The sequence below is a fragment of the Rousettus aegyptiacus genome, unplaced genomic scaffold, assembly GCF_014176215.1.
Source record: "Rousettus aegyptiacus isolate mRouAeg1 unplaced genomic scaffold, mRouAeg1.p scaffold_m13_p_13, whole genome shotgun sequence".
NCBI classification, from domain to species: Eukaryota; Metazoa; Chordata; class Mammalia; order Chiroptera; family Pteropodidae; genus Rousettus; species Rousettus aegyptiacus.
Window position 1 is genome coordinate 46,807,093 of NW_023416288.1, and position 19,291 is coordinate 46,826,383.

The 19,291-nt window shown below is 48.0% G+C and overlaps 1 protein-coding gene across 3 annotated transcripts in view; it reads left to right on the forward strand.

Annotated features, from left to right (window-relative positions):
- Positions 1-19,291, forward strand: part of ESYT2 (extended synaptotagmin 2) — a 61,458-nt gene that overhangs the window by 28,022 nt on the left and 14,145 nt on the right. For 2 of the 3 annotated variants that reach the window (XM_016160953.2, XM_016160949.2), the window contains exons 7-14: positions 2,545-2,600; positions 6,189-6,309; positions 7,296-7,472; positions 8,427-8,509; positions 9,823-9,871; positions 10,929-11,018; positions 11,446-11,541; positions 17,086-17,148. In XM_016160953.2, the coding sequence (XP_016016439.2) occupies positions 2,545-2,600; positions 6,189-6,309; positions 7,296-7,472; positions 8,427-8,509; positions 9,823-9,871; positions 10,929-11,018; positions 11,446-11,541; positions 17,086-17,148 (735 nt within the window). The remainder of the gene's footprint in view (positions 1-2,544; positions 2,601-6,188; positions 6,310-7,295; positions 7,473-8,426; positions 8,510-9,822; positions 9,872-10,928; positions 11,019-11,445; positions 11,542-17,085; positions 17,149-19,291) is intronic. The other variant, XM_036230587.1, reaches the window with a different exon arrangement.

A 19,291-nucleotide genomic window follows, 5' to 3' on the forward strand; every position in this document is an offset into this window, starting at 1 on the left:
AAGGTGTGCAGGGCATCTGCTCTTGCTTTCCTGTCTCCCAGCAGCAACGAGCCTTGACCTGTGTGTCTCTTGCCCAGTGGCTTCCGTTCCTTATCTTGGAGGGTGGGTCTCGTGTCCTCCTGCAGCAGCTGCAGCCCCGCAGGAAGTGTTCCCCCGTCGCCGGTCTGTGCACAGCCTGCAACACGCACACAGTGCTCCGCCCCCTGAGTGGGCTGCCCCTGCCCTCGTCTGTGGATCCCACAGGGCTTTGCTGGCTCGCCCACACTTGGCCTTTAGCATTTAGGATCTGGCTGGAATCGCCTGACGTCCCCTTAGGTGGCCTCGTCCTCCCTCGGAGCCGCCTCTGAGGAGGGGTTTCAGGCTGGCTGGCCACCCTGTCACTGCAGCTCTCTTGTGCATTCAAGAGTGATTCTTTTCTAGTTTTCTGCATCCCAAGTGGAAGCTGGAAGTCCCAGGAGCTTTAAAACTTGGGGAAAACATTCTTGACCTTTACCGCCAGCCCAAGTCGACTAATTCGGAAACACTGGGGAAGGGTGGGAGCCACCATTCTGTGTTTTTAACGGGCTTCCCAAGTGATGCGTAGTCTGTACTGCAGGGTGAATGCGCTTAGGACGCCTGGCGTCTTGTAAGTGCTGAGACAAACGGCTGCTGCTGTTGAACTGTGAATTTTAGCTGTGTTCGTCAGACAACGCACACGGAAAAGCAGAGAGGCGAAGGGCGGGGCTGGTCTGCATGCGGACCACGGACGTGTCCGTGCCGTTCCGGGTGAAGCGTGACCTGTCACTCGTTCCGTTTCTCCTGGAAGAGCCGCCCGGGGAGGTGGCTCATGCCTTCGGAAACACGCCTCGGGCTCTTCAGTGTCCCCAGAGGTCTTCGTGGCCCCGGCACAGGGGCCACGGGGCCGTCGTCTCAGCTGCTTGTCCCTCCCTGTGTCCCCATGCACTTTCCAGACCCAGCTTTCAAGGCCCACGTGACTTGTTCTCACACTCACACTCCCTCTCACGACTGCTCCTTCTCCTCTCTCCACTCTGGGCACTTCCTGTTCCCCAGCCTCCCCTGTGCTCAGGGCCACTCAGCTCCCTCCTCAGGGCCTTGAACATGGGCCCCTTTGCCTGGGGCCTTTTTTCTTGCATTCACATCTATTCTCAAACCCAGCTGAGTTCTGTCCCCAAAATCCTGCGTCTTCCTCCCCGGTATGTTGTTTCTCTGAACGTGGGTACCATTAAAATGCACTTCATCATTTTGACAAGTGTCATGTGAGCAGGCCTTACGTCGCTTATGATCTTTCGTGAGCCGTCCTTAGACAGCGCCTCTCATCAGTCTGGATGTGTTCCCTTAAGCTTTCTGATTCAGCAAGATGCCCAGGCCTGGAATCCGCCGTTTTTTCAGGGTCCCGGGCTCACTGTAGGGGCGATGCCTGCAGGGATGGTGGGTGCAGGGAGTGGCGCGCCCGTCCCCGCTGCTTCCGGTCCTCTTTGTTCATGGGGTGGGCGGCAAGAGTTCGTGCCGTGAGCCGTGCACATCTCCTTTCTCTCGTGATGAAAAATCTTAGTCTTTCAGGACTTTTAAAAATTGTTGCTTTTTAGTTTTGGTCTTTCCAAAAGAACCTTGCCTCTTCTAGTTCACGTTTATTTATAACCATCCACTTCCCAAAGGGATTTGAGCCAGAATTCATTATTCCAGCTGTTTGGGTAATCGAGATCATGTAATTTCACTTAGCATTTCTTCCACAAATAAAACCACAAAGCACAAGTGATTTTATTGTATTCTATAGGAAAATCAGTGTTTCTGATCATTAGTTTTTACCCATCCACCGGCACTTATTGAAATCTTAGCCAACTATGTAGGTATCATCTAAGATAAATGCCCACTAGAAAAATGAGCGAACAGATACAAAGATTGAATGAATGAGTGAAACATGTCCCACTAATATCAGGAAAGTACAAATTGAAACAGTGATAAAGTACCATTTTTTAACTGCCAGATTTTTAATATCTTTTTGGCGAGGGTATAAAGAAAAGACATTTTCGTACACTTGTGGTGGGGACATAAATTGGCTCAGTATTTCTTTAGGGTAATTAGGTAGTCACTGTCAACACAAATGAACATGTGTCTTTGACCAAAATGTCCACTTTGTTTGAATGCTAGTTTGTGTGTATGTACAAGAACATGTGTATATATAGAAAAAGTCACGATTTAATAAAAAATGTTTTAAAAAATAAGTAATAAAATAGTAACCAATGTCACCCCAATAAATTTAATAAAAAATGAATTTAAAAAAGTCACTGAATAAATATTCTAAGTGTCCATTAGTAGGAAAATGGGTACATAAATTATTATGCGGTTTTACTGGAGAAAGCTGTGCTGTCACAAAACGAAAGAGATGGCTCTCATCTCACCAACAAGGGACGACGGCCTCCGTGTTTTCTAGAGTGCAAAACGAGGTGTGGGGCAGTATTTTTATAAAGAAACAACCTATATGATTTGATTTGGAAATCAGAAGTATTTGGCTATGAAATATTTTTGCCCTTTTTCTTTTTACAGCTTTTAGAAATTAACTGGACAGGCCTGACCAACCTTCTCGATATCCCTGGACTAAAGTAAGTGCCACGTCTTGCCTCGTTAGCTTGCCGACCGTGTTGTGGGAATGGGGCCCAGCCGGGAGGCCTGTCTCCTGCAGGCGGACCCTGCGCCGCCTCTGCAGGCTCCCATCTGCGACTCGAGCACCGAGGCCGCAGCTGGGCCCCCCGTGTCCGCGTCCAGCCCGTCCAGCCCTGCAGAAGCAGAGGGGGTCAGGGCCTCGGGCCCTGAGACCAAGTCACTCACTCTTCCTTTCGCTCTTCAGTTACCAGGAAGCAGCTTTTTAGTTTTGGTGTTTTAGAATAGTAGCCGCCTTTCAATGTCCTACAAATTAATTTTTAAGTTTAGTTTTTATCATTTTCTGAGAAAAATAAAGAAAACTTTAAAAGCAAGTATTTTCAGAACTAGCCCTTCCTGGGTTCTTTTCAAGCTGCAGCCACTCCTTGGAGAGCAGGCGGCAGCTCGGGGCCTGGGTGCCGTGGCGGGGTGAGAAGCCTGCAGTCCCGGCACTGTTGCCGCGAGGCCCCTGCGTTGCCTCTAGCCACCAGGTCTCGGCCACGAGGCCGTTGTCTGCCGTGAGCCTGTGAAGCCATCAGGGCACCCCCCTGCTACGAGAGAAGTGACGGCCTCTGGGTCGTGTCACAGTCCATCTGTCTTACCTGGTGGAGGGTGACTGCTGACTGCCGAGTGGGGAATTCTGGGATTATAGCGTTGACACTTGCTTTTGCTGGTTTCACTGTTGTAGCTGAGGGTTAAAATGCAGTACTTATTGGTTAAAGTTACATATGTTTCTAGTGGGTACTTTGCTAATCTGTGGATTCCCCCCTCCCCAAAATACCTTAGAAATTAAATTATGAAAGCTTTGGATTTAGTCTGTTTTTTCCTATTCTTATGTATTTATGCCCCCGAAATGACCATTAAAATTTTATTTTGTATAATTATCAGGAAAAAATTAGGATTTAATAGTCATAATAATAAAACTTTTTAGGTACTGTAGTTTACTGGATATAGAAAAATACTGTTATCTGTAAAAGATTTTGGGGAAGAAAGTACAACTTAAAAACATATCTGTTAGAATGTTCGTTAGGAATCCGGTGGTCTTAACTAAGTAAACGAGTAATTAAATACTTCCCTTAAAGACAGCGCGTTCCCGCCTCGAGCAGCGCGTTCTGCGCGCCTGCCCCTGGCCAGCCTGGCCTCGGCGCTGCGTGGCGCGCCCGACCCCCCGCGCAGCCCGGAGTGGCGTCCCGATGCTGCTCTCCGCAGCGCGCTGCAGCCTTGTTTTGGGGCAGCTCTTGCTATGAAGCGGTAGCTTCTGGCTTCTATTCTGCAAGCTTAGCAGCCTCAGTCAAAGGAGAACCTTTTCCCACTAGTTCAGCAAGAGTTCCAGTGCTGACCTCTGTTTGTCCACCCATCCTTGGGCAGATTCCTGTGATTCTGACGGTCAGCTCTGGGTCTCACGCCCACCCCTGCAGGAGGCAGAAAATGCTTGAAAAAGCCCCAGCAAGGAGCGATGGTGTCCCCAAAAGGAAGAGCTTTTCACCAGAAGTGGGGGGACTGGGAGCTGTTCAGCCTGCAGAAAGGAGAAATCCTTGTTGTCATCCGGTGTAGAAAATGCTTGTTCTCCTTTCCTCCCTTAAGCGTCACGGTGGGCTGAAATGAACACGGGTCGTTGAGCACCTTCTCTGCAGATAGCTCTGTGTTCGCTCCCTTGAGGACGAGCCTGCAGCTCAGGGAAGTCGGTCCTGAGCCTTTATGTAACAGGGAGACCTGCACACAGGCACGCGTGTACACGCGGAGATGCGTACGTGCCGACGCGTGCACAGGCAGCCCCTTTTGATGTGCTGATGGGATGTGTAGGGCAGGTTTTTTTAAATAGCAATAGGTTCTAGCTATTGTTTTATAAACGTTTTTATGTATGTAGCATAATAATATACTTTTATCTTCCGTATACAGAATTATATATGTCATCAAAATGTATATGACTGTGTATATAATTGTATAAATTTTATGTATTTACATACATACATAACGAAAGTTTAGGCTACTGTTTCTCACCCAGAGACTGTCTGTAAATAAAACACAGCTTGGCAAGTCTTACGTCGTAAAAGTAAATATTCAGTAACTTTGAACCTAACGTAATGGAGTCTTGCCAGGCTTTATAAAATGAGTACTATGTGCTATATTTTTTGACTGCAAACGGGAACCCGTGGTATCATGAGGGGCCCTAAACCGAGCGCCGAGGGTTTAGGAAGGGGCGAGAACATGAGAAGCGAGGCGATGAGCAGGGACGGCACTCGGTGGGTGGCGTCCATCCCTGGGGGACGAGACCCTGCAGCAGTCAGGACAGGCAGAGTGGCCAGGTGAATGGTGATGCTCCAGGCGCCCAGGAGAGGCCCCACAGCCCTGACAGCTGGGGAGAAGGCTGGGAGTGCTGGAGGGTGGAAAGGCCCGGCGTGGCAGGCGCCTTCCGCTGGTGACTGGGGGCCAGAGTCTGCGCGGCGGTAAGGCGGGCGGCGAGGCGCTCGGCTGGCCACCAGAGCGACGGAGGGATTTTTAAAAGCATTTATGTCATATTTGCTGCCTTCAGTCTTAAAGCCTCTGAAAACTGTCTCTGGGGGTTTTGCCGTCTAATTAACTGACCTGTGCACAGGCAGAGGAGTGCCGCCACGGGCTCCGGGGTTATTTTCAGGCTTTCCCGTGTTGCGCTGCAGGTCTGTGGGCGAGGTCTAGGTCGTACTGAACTCGGACACGCAGCTTGCAGTGTGTGCTTCAGTGTCCACTGGGTGACGGTGACGGTCACGCTGTCCCAGTGGATCTTTCGTTTGCAGAATTACTTTCTATGTGTATGTTAATCATTTTGATGTCTGCGAAACAAGTATTTTTAAAACTTAGCATTTCCAGAGGTGTTCCTCTGTAGACGTGAAGCTTCATTTATATATGCTTTTAAAAGTGTTCAACTTAATTTTTACATTTACCCCAAAGAATAGGCAAAAATATATTAAAAATGCATTTGTTTCTTTAACTTCCACAATTTTATTAATATTTCTGAGTTCTCTGTGCAGTGGTATATAATATTTCAAAATTATTACAGTATTCAGATCCTAAATTAATGTCAAATGGGAATAAACAGTGAATTCTTTTACTTTAAGAGTGAGTCATATATATATAGCAAGAGAGAATTTACTGTAATAAACATTGAATGAGTAAATGGGGATTGTAGTATTCTCTGAACTTTTATGGATATTTGAAATATTTCATGTTAAAAAAAATTAATGAAGTGTATATCAGTTATTCAGTATTAACTCAATAATTAATGTAGGATTGTATGAAATATTATTTAGGACATTACAGAAGGTAGCCAGAATATGACCTCCTGTTCTCCGAATAAATCTTACGTAATAGTCACCATAGCAGTACCACAGATAAACAATTAACCGCAGTTTTAAATTGAACTGGTTGTAAATTTGTGTTGCAGAGCAGATAACCCTGACCCTATAAATGAGTTATTGTATAGTTGTGGTAAGTTTACTGCTACAGTCTATGATAACTAGCCTCAATGTGCTGTGTGTGATATTTGCTTTGTTCTTTTACCTCCCACCTAACAGTGGTTTGTCAGACACAATCATTTTGGATATAATATCAAACTATCTGGTGCTTCCCAATCGCATCACTGTTCCTCTTGTCAGCGAAGTCCAGATAGCCCAGTTGCGGTTTCCAATACCAAAGGTGAGCATGTCCCAGCCTCGGTTACGCTTACACACAGACAGCCATGACTTCCTGGACCTGTAACTTCCTGGTTTCTCCTGACAGCGACCTTGCCGCATGGGTCTCGGTGCAGTAAGTAGTTGGCCAGCCACACTCCTAAGGAGATTGGCTAGTGTGCATCTAGACCTCAGCTGGGAACCTCAGGTCGTAAAGGACAGCTGTGACAGCTTAGGTGTCATCTCAGAAAGCCCGTAGTGTTTGTACATGTAAGTCATAACAGCTTCATTCGCGATGGGAACACAAGTGTTCTCTCAGATTGCTTAATGAGTAAGTGATAGAATATAAACATATCATTCCATGCTGTTTGGGTCAGGAATATTACCTAGTAATTTTGTAAAAAAGAGTATGAGGGAGACTACTACCCTAACAAAAGCTACCCTTACTGTCTTTGTTTGCCTTTGAAAGAAATCTGAGTGGATACTTTTTATCAATTAAATATCCTGGAAAAGAGAACTATGTTTAGAGTCTGAGTAGTATGTATTTCAAAGTTTCAGTTTGTATGCAATAATGCAATACTACGTATAAAGTAGGATTGATGACAATGTTTCATGGGCACCAAGGGCTCAGCAGTGGGTGGGTCTGATACATCCTGTAGCATCAGCGTTACTTAGAACCAGGCAGGGTCGTTCTGTGGCACACAGGGCCCTGTCATCTGACCTCTGCCCCCCGCGCGAGCTGGCTCTTCAGGCTCCTGGAGCATAGGTCGCTCTGGGACCTGTGCCCGGAGAAGGCTCTGGAGTCATCGAACGGTCACGCCCAGACGCCACTGCCCTGCCCTGCTTTGGATTTTCTTTAGCCCCGCCATCTGATGCTTTACACGCATGTTTGCCGCTTTGCCGCACGAGAAGAGGTCTGTGTTCTCTTCCTGTGCACCGCGCGCTTCGGATGGCCAGCACACAGCTGTCCGTCTGCACCAGCGAGCGGGACACGTCTGCTCTGCTTTCCAGGGTGTCCTGCGGATACACTTCATTGAAGCTCAGGATCTTCAGGGCAAGGATACCTACCTGAAGGGGCTTGTCAAGGGGAAGTCCGACCCCTATGGAGTCATTCGAGTTGGCAATCAAGTCTTCCAGAGCAAGGTCATCAAAGAGAACCTTAGTCCAAAGTGGAGTGAGGTGTACGAGGTAAGACGTCTCATCTGCTGCTTGGCTCTGTCCCAAAGTCACACAGGAGCGTGTTTCATTTAGTCGGCAACTTCAGTTCTCTTTGCTTTAACTTGCCACCTTTAAATAGTATTGCACCTTCTGTTCCTGCCTCATGACAACCTTGTCATGCCAGTGCATAAATGAAACCTCAGTTTCGTAAAGTCATCACTATATATAATTGACAGAATATTTTTCGTGATGTGAAACATGTTTTGTGTTGTTACTAACACATGTAAACATATGCAAACATGGGATTATATACTGTTTTGTAAAATTTTCCTTTAATAACACCCGGACATTCTTACACGTCCATAAATACAGATGGACCTGATTTATAGTAGCCATTCACTGAATAGATACCATCGTTTCTTTACCCAAAGAGATCTCAGCTGTTGGGTTCAGCATCTTAGCCCCTGCTGTGCAAGCGTAAGGTGAATGCATTTTTCTTCGCCTGGCCACCTTTTCCCCAGGTAAAGCTCCTCAGAGTGGGGTTGCTGCAGCAGGAGCCGCACGTGCTGGGGACCGCCCGCGCATTTGGCAGAGCTTTCTGCAGAAAGCACAGTTCACTCCGCCAGGGCTCATGCCCCCAGGCCCGTCTGCTGCCAGCTTCCCGAATCCCCGGGGGGTGCCTCCTGGTTGGGTATCCCAGGGATGACCTCTGAGCGGAGGGAGCCTGCACCAGGCTGCGGGGCTGTCCTGTTCTAGAGCCTCGGGTGTAAGCCCCGGGAAGCGAACACAGACGGACACTGACCATTCCTATGCGGGCAGCGTGTTTCCAAACGAGAGGCGCATGTGGTTTGGCGGTGAGAAAGGGAGAGCTTCGTGAGGACCAAGCGCTGCAGAAGAGGGTGTGCTGACACTCACTGTCTCCATCATACTCACGAGATGACGATCAGTAAAAATGAAAAATAACCACCGGTCATTAATCCTCAGGCCCTGGTCTATGAACATCCTGGACAGGAATTAGAGATTGAGCTCTTTGATGAAGACCCGGACAAGGACGACTTTCTGGGAAGGTACGTCCTTTGTGACTGAGCAGAGCGTAGCATTACTCTTTTAACCTCTTAAAACTATAACTCAAATAGGTTTATGTACATGTTATTTGTGTTTTTAAATGGCTTCTAGATGTAACATTTGTTTTACCTTAAGCTTCCTAAAATGTTTCATTCCTGACAAGTTGTGCGTGTTAGTAAAAGAGCGTGCTCTGTCCTTCGCAGCGGCCAGTACACTGTCCCCGCTGGGCCGGCCCATTTCCAGCGCTCAGGAGGCAGCGTGGCCTCGATGCCAGGGCAGCTTTCCGGCCCTCGCACCGCGCGGGCGGTTCTCTGGATTGTAGAAACGGGTTTTAAACATTTTTATTTTGGTGGTTTTTTTTATTTTTTGGTGGGGGGGATAGTGATTTACATAGTGTCTACACATTGAAAAAAATATCAATTGTTTTACTTTAATTGAACAACCAGTACAGCTGAAAAAATGAGCTTTTTGAAAAGTACACTTTAATGTAATCTTTACATTTAACGGAATTTCTTGTGGCAAAAAAGATACAGGGATAGATGACATTGGACAGGTTTGGCCTCGTCAAAAATAGTTTGTGTGTTACGCTGTGACGTCTGAATTCATTCATGAGACAGTTTAACACGGAGCAACCAAAAGGTTATAAGCAGGATAGCGAACAGATCCCATTCGCATTTCAGGAAATCCAGACTGATGGGAGTGTCAGGGATGGAGCTGGAGACTGGCGGACACCAGGTCACTGGAACAGGCCAGCAAAGAGATGTGGGACCTGGCCTGGGACAGGAGGAGGAGGAGCGGGGGGAGGGGCGGCTGCAGGAAGAGCCGAGGGGAACCACCCACCGTTTCTGGGCCGGCCCCAGTCCTTGCAGTAGAGTGGGGGTCTAGTGGACATGTCACGTGTGCAGGCTCCAGACACACGGTGGTCTCCAGTGAGGAGCCAGGCGGGGAAGACGGCGAAGGCCTAACTTGGGGTGCTAGCAGCTGAGCCACAGGGAGCATGGCAGACAAGGCTGATAACCTTGACTATGGTTGGCACGTTGTGAACACTGCGTTGTGGGGAGACCAGCTGTTCTTACGGCTCCCAGCTCAGCAGAGTGCTCTGGCGCCCCGGAAACTCAGCCCTGCTCTCCTCGCCTCTCCTCACACTCTGGGCTGGAAGCTCAAGGAAGTTTTTGGAAGAAGTCCGGTTCTTGATAAACTGCGTGGCCTTTTGTTATATTTCTGGAGTGCTTTTTCATAGACAAATGCTAAAGTTATTTCAGCTGTGAGAAGTTTGTTTTTGTGTTCTAAAGCTGTTGTATTGTTATTCCTGTAGTCTTATGATTGATCTTGCCGAAGTTGAAAAGGAGCGCCTGTTAGACGAAGTAAGTTTTCTCCCAGTACTGTTCTTTTCTGTTTGACGCACGGAGTGCCACACCTTGTTCTGAAAACGCAACATTTGGCTCCAAATGCTGAGAATGTGGGCCTCTCAGTGATAGCTAAGTGGAAAGAATTTACGAGCCAAGTCATGTCGTCTGTATTGGGTACCTACCACGTGCCGGCACAAGCCGATTTTGTTCCAGGCAGGCACATGTGGTCCTTTGGGAGGCGGGCAGAGGCCGGGGGGGTAGTGGGCACCCCGAGGCAGCTGGAGTTAACGGCAGAGCTGGCACAGCGCACTCGGGGTTGTCACGTGAAAGGTCTGTAAACGCAGCGGGAATCGACAGCAAGCGGGATATCACTGTCTGTAAAAAGTAGATGAAAAGGAAAAGTAGGTGGTGGCCTCCGAAAGACGGTAAGTTCACCAAGTCAGCAGTGCTGCCGCCGGCTTGCAGGGGGCACGTGTCCTCCCCGGGCACATGGCACCCGCGGGCAGACCTTCGCGTGCCTGCGGTGTGTGGGTCCCGGGTCGCGGCGCAGGGCAGAGCGGGCCGAGCCCGGCGCTCACGGCGGTCTCTCAATGCCGTGTGTGCACAGCCCTCCCTCAGTTCATTGCTTGGTGGTTTTTCAGCCGAAATCACTATGTCATTTTGTTAATTAGTGTATATGAGGAATAAAAACAAAGATGCTTCCTTGATGCTGAAATTTAGTATTCGGGCTTGATGTTATGTTATCTATGGTCCATAAATGAGACATTTGAATTCTCGCATGTAAATTAGGGGTGAAAATAGTGCTTACCTCACAGGGGCTCTGCCTGGGTTTGGTGAGTCAGAGTTTGTGAAGCGTCGAGCGGGGCCTTGGACTGCAGGCAGCGCCGTGCAGGTCCCGTCGTCATGGACCGTGAGCCCGTTGAGAGAGCGCAGAGCAGGGGTGGCGGGGTTCGAGCTGTCAGCGGCGTTGACAGCCGACGCCGCACTTAGTGCGCGGCTGGCGACATTTACGGAGCTGTCGAATTTGGGTGTCGATTCAGGACGTTCGCTGAACCTGCACTTTTCTCCCCAGTGGTTCACCCTGGACGAGGTCTGCAAAGGAAAGCTGCACCTGAAACTGGAGTGGCTCACGTTACTGCCAGACGCCTCTACCCTCGACAAGGTGCTGCGACGTGTGTCCCGGGCAGCCAGCCACTCCTGGCTGAGAGCAGTGTCTACGTCAGTTAAAAAATCACAACTACACTTTGATTATTGAGCTCTAAGCACTATAGTAGCATCAGGGACGAATTAAAGATAATAGAATTTTTAAAGAGAGGTTCGCAGGTCTTTTGCAACTGTTTCACAAGGTCCTCAAAGCTTGTGCCTGACGCAGGGCAGGTGTTTGGGTGGCCACAGGTCAGCAAGCACTTCGTTCAGCTGATTTTACAATCTTTTGAAAAAGATTTCACTGTTTTCATTCTGCCTACATGTGTCGCATGGTTTATGTTCCACTTTTCCGATTTTCTTGAGCATTAAAGGCATGGTCAGGCCACAGGAGTCCAAAGTCCTGTGTGGACACACTGGCTGAGGCTCCCTCTTGTCCCTTGTAGGTGCTGACAGACATCAGAGCCGACAAGGGTCAAGCCAATGATGGGCTCTCCTCTTCTTTGCTGATCTTGTATTTGGATTCAGCGAGGAACCTTCCGGTAGGTCTCGCTGTGGGACTTGGGTGCTCATTTCCACACCGTGTCTTCTGTTCCTGTCGCTGTGTCTTCACTCTAGCCCGACTGCAGCGCTGGGAGGGCCGGGGTCACTCTGTTGTGCTCCTCACTGGTCATCCAGGACATTCAGAGGCATCTCCACTCCGACGCGCTCTGTGGGGCAGCCTCTCCCACCGAGGAGAGCCACACGCCCTCCTCGGAGCTCGGGAAGGAGAGATTCTGAGGAAAATCACTGAGTGTTAAAACTTAGTTGGCTAAGGGTTTATTCTCTATTTGGCATGAGAATAAAATGAAGCAGCTCTGATGACAAATCCAGAGTTCGTTGCAACCGTTGCACGGCAGGGTGACGGGCGGGACAGCCGTGGAGGGTGAGTGCTGAGCAGCGCCCTGGCGCCAGGGACACGCTGCCCGGCCGTCTCCTTCCACACACGTGGTCCCCGGGCCCCGCGGGTGCCCTCTTGCTCGGGAAGAGCTGGGAAGAGCGAGTTTGACAGGCAGCGCTGTAGCTTGGAGAAGAAAACCACGCAGCTTCAGCCGTGCGAGGCCTGCCGCGCCCCCCCCCCCGCACCGCACACACACGCCACTACCACGCAGCTTCAGCCGTGCGAGGCCTGCCGCGCCCCGCCCCCCCACCCCACACACACGCCACCACCACGCGTTAGCCCCACTGTCGGGGCGATGTATGTGCCGGTTATAAACTCACATCATTTTGATAACTTTCCGAGTGCCTGTTCACTTGTTCAATAGACGGTCGTTCTCGTTTTATTTCATTGTGTCAGAGGCCAGTTTTGCTGAAGGAAAGACAGCCACCCCGGACGCGTGGTGTCTTCCTCCCGGGAGAGCGTCACATGCTCATTCCCGAGTGCGTTTGCGCGCGTCGCCCGGGTCCCTTCTCCCTCGCGGAGCTGGGCGAGGGCGCAGACGCGCGGCTCAGCCCTTGGAGCACCGCACCCGAGCGTTTCTCCTGGGGCCCCAGTCTGGCGTCGCCCCCCAGGGTTAGACTGTGTCACAAACCCTCATCTCATTTAGCACCTTTCGAGCTTTTAAAATTGTGCTCAAAAGCGTAGTAAGTGCATTTTTGTGCATTAGTATGCTTTGTGTTTAAAGTTTTTAACAAAATCCGATCACGTTTTCTTTCATTCTGGGAACGTGTGATTGAACTCTTTGTAACTGTGTATACAGTGGACCCTTGACCAACGTGGGGGTTAGAGTGCTGAGCCAAAGTGAAAATCCCTGCGTGAGTTAGGTCAGCCCTCCACACGTGAGGGGCCGGACCCGCATCGAAGGCACAGTGGGCCCCGCACTGCCCTTCAGGGACGGCGGCTGAGTCCAGCTTCTCATGTGCGTGATTCCTCCCACGGTATTTCAGTCAGGCCTCCGACTCACATCCGTGGCAGCGTGATTCCTCCCAAGGTATTTCAGTCAGGCCTCCAACTCACATCCGTGGCGTTATCTGTAATAATTTCAGTTTGGGAAAAGGTGTTTCATTATTACTTAACCTCTCTACAGAATTTCTTATAAGGTAGAATTTTTTGTTTTTAGCCACAATAATGTTTATCTGGTCTTTTATAATGCCTGATGCAAGTGAATTTGTTGTTTGTTTTAGGATATGAAGAATAGTATTGCTGAATTGGCAAGGAGGGACTAGGCTTCTCTTCAGAACTGTGTTTTATTACATTTAATTGAAATTTTAAGAACATCGCGTAAGCAAAAAAAAGTGAATTTATTCACCTTCTGTTAAAAGGGCACTTTGTGCATGAAGCGTGCTCTGGCCGTCAGAGACAAAGGACCTTCGCCAAACTGCTGCCCTGCTGGGTGTTTATTTCAAACGCGAGCGCCCGCCAGCAGCCCCCCGTCCCTGGGCTCCGCGACTCTGCCCCCGCGCACCTGTCGTGAGCGCTGCCTGCGTGCGCATTTACCACAGCCCACCGTTCTCTGCTTTCTCCCCCTGTCCCCTTTCCTAAGAGTGTCTACGAGGGACACTTTGGGTGCGGCTACTTAAAAGAGAGGCGAGCGTGGGGACTAGTGTTTTGTGAAAATACTGCCTCAGTCTGTAGAGCACTGTTTGTGAGTTCTCCAGGGTTTTCTTCCTTTTGTTTTAACCGACGCTGCTAGAATGTGGGCTGGAACTTCTAGTGCCGCCCCTTGGTGGTAGAGTGACGTGGCCTGCTCTCTTATCTTCTCGCATGCTTTCAGCTACTGTGTGTGTGTGTTTCTTCCGTGCTTGTTTCGTAAAGTGTAACACGCGGTAGCTAACACGGTGACCGCGTCTGAGGAGATGGACGTCCCTGGTGAGTCAGGAAGACCCCCTCTGTTCCCAAACTGCTGCTGGCCCCCAGAACACATGAAGCCAGAGCGAGTCCACTGATTGTTTTTTTGATGGTTTATCTCAATGAGACATGTAAATATTTCTTTAAAAGCTTTAAAAATTGCCTTAAATCTGCTTTCTCGTCCTGACCAAACAGAAGTATCAAAACCTGGCTTTCCTTAAAGTCCCAAATGAGCCAACAGGGATGGTCAGTGAAGACAGACATTCACCTGTTACCCTGAAAACTTGCCTTCTCCCCCACTGTTTAACCAGAGTTCCTAAGGGAGAAAACAAGTTATTGGGTTTATAATTCAGCCTTTTTTAAGGAACTTACAGAATCGCCTGGGGCGGGCGATTCGGCATTCCTTGCCTGGCACGGGAAGCTGGTTTGGATCTCGGCGTGTCTGTTTCCCGGAGCCTCGCTCTGGCGCTGTGATGCCGGCAGACTTCTCGGAGCTTTTAGCAAAGCGTTTATTCCTACTCACTTCGGGGTGAGAGGGAGCCACCGATGGCTTAGTCATTAGTCCGGAGAGTCACCTTTTCTAGACTAATTACTGCTTTAATTCAGTAACTAGTGATTTTTTTTTTTTTTTTTTTTTTTTTTTTTTTACACCTACAGTCTTCCTAGGCTATCTCCCTTCCAAGTACTAACCAGGACCGACCCTGGTAGGCTTCCAAGATCAGACGGGATCGAGTGTGTTCAGGGTGGCATGGCCGTAGGAATCGTGAGATTCTTAAAGTTCATTTGCCCTTGCATCCACTAGGGGTACAGCTTTGCATTTTTGAAGAGTCCTCATTTCCATTTCCATGTGTATTCTCGGTTTATACTTACTTCAGAGGGGGGAGGCAAAACTTGCAGAGTAGTTTATAGATGAGGAAAATCCAGACCCTGAAGGGGGTGTGAGCCGACAGCACATGGTCTGCATCTTCTCTACCTGCATCTACCTGTACAAAGCGGCAGCGACGCATAATGGCATCTATTTTTTTTTTATCACTTTTTAATGAAATGATTTTCTATTTTGGGTGTTTCTTAGAGTCAAGTTGTATTGTAAGCGGCTATAAACAACAGTGCGTTGCTGTGTAAACAGTCTGTCGCCAGTGGCCTTGCTGGGTTACTTCTTTCCGCTCTGTAACTGCCGCTTTGAAAGGAAATACTCCTGACCTTCTGTCTGAGTTTCGTAATTGGTTTGCAATGTTTCTCTGAGATACACTGCCTGGTTATCAAAACTGCCTTTCCCCGTACGCTGTCAAAATCACATACTCTGCCCTATGAGTCAAACATCGGCATCAACAAAATGTTCTCGAAAATGAATTTGAGCAGATTGCTTTCTTTTAACCCATTGGCTTTCAGTACGAAGTTTCTCAAAGCCTGAGCCCTTTACCGTTTCTAGTGAGGGTTTTAGACTCCTGTCGGCCTGCTGCCCTCCCGCATTCTGCCTGCCCCAAATGCTCAGAGTTTTTAGCCCCAGAGCTCGGTTCCCACCTTGGTCCCCACCCGGAAACTCTTAGCACGGCAGGCCTGACTCCCAGCCTGGAAGGGCCTCTTTACAGTGCTGCGCCCTCCTCCTGATCACACCCTGGGCTGACATGTCAGGGGAACGCTGAGGGTGCCGCCTCCTGGTGCCAGCTCCACACCTCTGGCTCCTGTGGTGACTTACGTTTGCTGAGCACGCGCCACGGGCTCTGCCTGGGTGGCGTGTGCAGTCCCGGGCCATCACGACCACTTCTTGGGTGAGAGGGCAGACAGCACGGAGCTTGAGGGACGCAGATCAGAGGCCGGGGTCACGGCTAGGCAGCCCCAGAGCTGGGATTCGAACTCTGCATGTGACACAGTCCACGTTCTTGACCCCTGTCTGCCCTGTCCTAGTGGGAAGTGAATGTGTCACTTTAGCAAGGTTATTTCACTGTGGATGGGGTCTGCCTGAGACGGGCGGCGTTCGGCGTTTGCAGCAGCATCTGCTTTATTCGCAGAGATGCCAGCCGTGCCGTGCGGAGACGCTGGTTGCCAGGGTGCTAGTGTTTTCTCTCATTGAAGATGCTGGTGCTTACCGCTGTCTCGGTGGTGTTAAGTGGCCCCAGGGGGAAAGGTACAATAGGTTCCAGAGGCCTCGTGCTGCCCCGCCCCCAGTGCACCTGGCTGATCCTGCCTGCCTCACCCCCAGGACCTCACACAGCACCCCCCACCCCTCACCCCACCCCACCCCACAGCCGCTCTCCTTGCTTTGCTAGTGGATGCATGTTAGGGTAATGTGTGCATTCAACATGGTCTCATCCATGCAAAGAGAGCTTCAGAAAGGCTAGTGTCAGCCCTACCTCAGGGAAGCGGTTCCCAGCCTTCCCTGTCCAGGAGCCCCCCGCCCCTGAGATGGACCATTGGGTCCGGCATTCTCGTTGCTGTTTGTAAAAAAATAATAAAATTCAATTTGTCATTTAATTACAACTTTTCAATTAATTTGTCAACTGGAACTTAATTACAACTAAAAGGATAAAATCTTTTATAGGTTAGTCTTTGAAGGAGCTAGGAAAACAACTCAGCCTTGCCCTTTTGAGGGCAAGAAAAATTAATTTACAAATTTAATAAAACTAGAACATAAACCCCATAATCATAGAACTTTAAAGCCAAGAGAACCTCTCGAGGTGGCCTAATCAGTCTCGACATTTCATACTTGGATAAGACTGGGACGAAGTGGAGAAGGCCCATCTCTACTGTGGTTTTGCACGAAGAAAGTAAATTTCAGAAGGAAGACAAGTAGCATCTGCTCTCATAGGACAGAGCTTGGCCTGAGAGCGATTTGGGCACTTATGGCCCATTCATTGAAACTTTAGATAAAACCTTTAGTTTAATTATAGTTGACATTTTAGGGGTTTATTCAAGCAACGGATAGTAAATAGAACCCTTTCTTAAAGTGTCACCATTGGATTTTTCAGATCCCAAAGATAGGAGGAGGGGTGCGGGGAATAAAGGAATAGCAATCACAGAGGGTGAGGAAGTGTGTTTTGATATTTGTAGAGTAAACATTCATTCTAAGATAAAATCTTGAGCATACAGAAGAATTTTACAAATAATTTTTACTGTTTTTTTCGTGTGTAATTCTTGTTGGTGGTTTTTGTTTAAAGGTTTTTTTTTGTTCGCATAAATTTTCATGTCATTAACCTCGCATAAACTCCGCATCGCATGTTTTATTAACCCTTGGTATATTCATTTTCTTCTGACTTGAAAGAATAACCCATTAGAGTTTAACCCTGATGTCTTGAAGAAGTCTGCAGTGCAGAAATTTTTAAAGGTAAACTAACAGTTTTCCCTTCAAACAATTAATTAAGACATATTGAAAGAGGTGATGCTTTATCCTCGTGGGTTTATGGACGAATTACCTCCCATACTAATTAGTAATTACTTGTCTAGTTGGAGAGAGCCTACTTTTGTTACCCAGTTAGAAGGTTTTAAGTCAACTTCAAAGATAAATTTTCTAAAGTTCTGACATGATAAATTAGACATCTGTCCTGTTGGCTTTAGGCAGCAATATCTAAGGTGGTTTTAAATCATCTATATTTTAATTGGATCGAATTTGTGAAAACGAACCAGAAGTTCTGTTTTAAATCTGAACCACTTTTTAGGTGATGACTGGCAGGCATGTCTTGTGCGCTGTGACTGCCGTTTAGACATCACCTCTTCCAATATGCTGAGTGAGGCTGTCTCTGATTCGGCGACCTCAGAGCTTTCGGTGCTGCTGGGTTTGCTTGTCAGGTCTTTCGAGAAGCTTTAAATTTCATTAAATGAGGTATATTGAAAACTAAGCTCCACTCCCTAAAATACCGCGAATGTGTATTTTCTGGCTAAATTGTTAAGTTTTTTATGACTTACAATGATATTACTGTTTTCTTTGATTTCTTTGAACATTTAGGCTTACATTTGCAGGGGGAGGTTAAATGTAATTGTTTTAAGAAAATTCCATTGAAAGGAATCAGGAATGGTTTTTAATCAGTTTCCTCTAGAAGGATAATTTTAAAAGTGAGGAAGACTAACAAAGCGTTCTTTGATGTAATGTTTAGTAAGCCCTGCTGCCCCCCCGTGCCGAGGAGACGGGTGTGACCTCGCAGCGACTTCCTCCTTTGGGGTGCTCGCTAGCCCAGTGGTGGATGTTAGGTTTCCCACTGAAGCACTGGAAGGAAGCATCCCATCGGCCTTTCCTCCCCGTCTCTTTGGTACCTAAATGTCACGGTTACTGTTAAGGCTTTGAAATCGGACTCTGGGGTTGAGTCGCAGTGAGGCCACTCATCAGTGGACCTGTAGCACGATGGTTAACCCTCTGTCACAGAGCGGAAGTGGCCATATCTTTCCTGGAGTACTGAGTAATGAATAAGATCACGCATGTGAAGTGCTCAGGGTAGCTTGGGCAGTATGTTTATTTTAATTGTTCTAGTATCTCGTTTAAGCCTAACAACTAGGTTCTGGAAGGGGTACCGTGCCCATTACATAAACCTGAAAGCCGAAGTCCAACTGGATTATGTAGGTCTCAGTAATCAAATGCTAAAGGCTTGAGACATGAATTCAAGACAGTCTGACTTAAAAGTTCTAATTTTCATTATATCTTGTGCCTCAGACTTGTGCTGATGCATTTCGAATAGGGCATCATAGTAAATTTAGTGTTTTAATTTTATTTTATAGAATCTAAAACATCGTTTATTTGAAGATACACCAACTATTTTATGTATCACAAAGAAAACATACCAGTTAAGGTTTGATATGTTCATTTTATACCTAACTGAAAGTATTTTTAGATTTAGGATAAACATGGGTTTTTATCACGTCACTCACGTGCACACAGAAAAGGAAACTATAAGCATGATGAGTAGGCTTAGGAAGTGGTAATTACTCTCTCTACTGCAGTCTCCCTGAAAGCAGATACATAAAGTCAGCACTTGTGTCATCGTTTTCAGAGATGTTAGAAAGTTGTTTTTTTTTTTAAAGTGTGTCTTAAAATTGATACAGTAAGTCTTTAGGAATGAATGGCTGCTTTTTTGGAGTAAAATAAGCATTAAGAAACTCAGCTTCTCAATCAAATAACTGTAGCTTCAGCAAGGCAAGCGTTTACTCCCTTCAAGGTCACAGAATGTGCTCGTGGCTCTGCAGTGCTTGACACCTCCAGACAGGGGGGGGTACTGGAAAGGGTGGGCACCCCTCCTTTTAAGCCAGACTCACCGGGCGACACCTGACTGCAAGGGAGGTTCAGAAGTAGAGTCCTGACATGCGGAGGACTTGTGCCCGTCTATCCCTCCAGGCTTGTGCTGTTAAAGGAACAAGGGGGAGATTGGCATTCTCCTCTGCAGCAGTCCGTAGTCTTGGATTTTTTTTAACAGTATTCGTTTCATTTTGCAGAATTCATTCACATCAAAAAGATGAACCAGAAAATAGATTATCACAGTAGG